The 2,283-nt window shown below is 38.3% G+C and overlaps 1 protein-coding gene across 1 annotated transcript; it reads left to right on the top strand.

Annotated features, from left to right (window-relative positions):
* Positions 1 to 30: 30 nt before the first annotated feature.
* On the top strand, positions 31 to 1,521 carry LOC106478005 (toll-like receptor 6; the record flags this gene model as incomplete). Its single annotated transcript, XM_013938509.2, has 1 exon — positions 31 to 1,521. A coding segment is annotated over exon 1 (1,491 nt), but the record flags the coding sequence as incomplete, so codon positions are not given.
* Positions 1,522 to 2,283: the final 762 nt, after the last annotated feature.

Genomic DNA, 2,283 nt, shown 5'->3' on the forward strand with positions numbered 1-2,283 from the left:
GTTGTTCGCAACTTTCCCAGAGAAGCAGCAATGCTTCTGAATGGATTGGATATCCGAAATATATTTTTCCCTGGAAGCAATTTTCACAGTCTGAAGGATGGAGATATTCCAATGTTGCCAAATCTTACGCAGCTGAGTTTCGCAAGAAATCAGATTAAACCTATAAGTTTAAATGTGTTACAGCCCCTTCCTGCTTTGCAGCTTTTAGATCTCAGTGGTAATAAGCTTAACAATGTGCCACCAGCAATATTTAAGCATTCCACACTAGAAATATTAGATTTAAGTAATAATCGACCTGAACACGGATTCGCAGTTCCGGGAGAGTCTGAAAAGTTAGAAGAAACAATATCTAATCTGAGAGTTCTGAACTTGAGTAACACCCCTGTGAATGTTCTTCCTAATAATTCCTTTCATGTTTTCCCCAAACTAACTCAGCTGATCCTCAGAAACTGTTCTATATTTCAATTCAGTGAACTAGCTTTTCTAAGTCTACCCAAATTAGAAATATTGGACTTGACGAGAAATAAGATAGTGTCTACATACAAAACCACATTCGCCGTATTGCCCAAACTTCGGGTCCTAAACCTGCAGAGAAACATCATTAGCTTTGCAGATTCAACTATAGAATTCAGTCCTCTTCAAAACCTTCACGTTCTCAACCTTTCCTTTAACAACATAACGTTTCTAAATCATGCGAATTTTGCTGCAATTACGACCGTTTCATTGGATCTCAGAGGAAACAAACTGGATCCCTGGACAACCACCACCTTCAGTGAAATAGTTAATTTAAGTGACCTACACCTAGAAAGTTCTTCCCTAACACTTCTAAACAGAATTATGTTAAATGACCTGAAACAAATCGAGAACGTTAGTCTTGAAAACAACCCGTGGGACTGCCTATCGTGTGACCTAATCCACCTACAACAGTGGCTCCAAAGTCAACAAAGTATGCTAAATGATTTTTCAAATTATATATGTCACTACCCTAAATCGTTAAGGAATACAAAAGTGCTCGATGCGCGGTATAATGTAGAAGCTTGTGTTATTTTACCGTTTAATGTTGTTCTTTATGTTGTTACACCACTGACATGTGTGACTGCTTTTCTAATCATGTTTGTCAGTGTTTGTTACTGGTACAGGTGGTACATTCGCTATTTCCTGTTCCTTTGCCGTATCAAAGTAAGTAATTTTCGTGAGAAAAAACTCTCTGACAGTTACCTTTATGACGCTTTTGTATCTTACTGTGACAGCGATCTCGCTTGGGTTGTCCAAAAACTTGTTCCTATGTTGGAAAATCAAGAAGGAGGACTTCATTTATGCCTTCACGATCGCAACTTTTTAGCAGGTTTATCAATCGAACAAAATATTATCGAGAGTATCGACAAAAGTAGAAAAACTGTTTTCATTCTATCACCGAGTTTTCTAAAAAGCCAGTGGTGTATGTATGAAATAAAAATAGCTCAGCATCGGTTGTTAGAAAACAATCGTAATTCTCTGGTATTGGTCAAGATAAAGAAGAAAGTTAGGATTTTTGTGCCCATAACCCAGATAAAGGACGGGTGCTTTAGCTTATATATATATATATATATATCTTATACTCTACACACTAGTGTTTCTGCACGGAGAAGCCAGGGCCTTTCTCAGTCTTAACGAAAATAAAACTGTAATAATATGTTATAAATAAACTGTGTGAACCTTATACAAAACGTTTGGTGAGGTAATAATGGATAGAGTGCGGCTAGTACTCTCTATGGTGGAATGCATTTGGCGGCCACTATTTCAACAATACATAAACTCAGCTGAAGTTTCTACTCCAACACCCACCATAAGGCTGATATGCAGCGCCGTTTTTTGAGTTATACCCACTCCTACTTTGACCCGTGACCTTTCAACTTCGGACCGTAAGACAATTCTGCGGCCAATAACCGTCAATTACTTAATCACGTGAGACACTGTGGAATGACATTAAGAGCTGGGTGTTGAAAGCGGGTAACAGAAAGTACTCTTACTGCCATTACTTTGTCCGTTAACCTCTCAATACAAAGTCACCCTGACCATCGCACAGTGTATAACATGTTTTAAGTATATACATATTGAGTTTTCCTGAGATATGTAAGACATTTCTGTGCACCACCCCCCCCCCACCCACACACACACTTTGTGTTCTAGAACATTTAATATTTTTTGTGTGTAAGGACGTGGCGCCATCTATGAATGTAGTTAACGTCAGAGATAATAATTCCTCAACAACAGCAATAAAGGGTAATGGAGGGGTTTTTAACA

This window comes from Limulus polyphemus, unplaced genomic scaffold (genome assembly GCF_000517525.1).
Source record: "Limulus polyphemus unplaced genomic scaffold, Limulus_polyphemus-2.1.2 Scaffold276368, whole genome shotgun sequence".
Taxonomy (NCBI): Eukaryota; Metazoa; Arthropoda; class Merostomata; order Xiphosura; family Limulidae; genus Limulus; species Limulus polyphemus.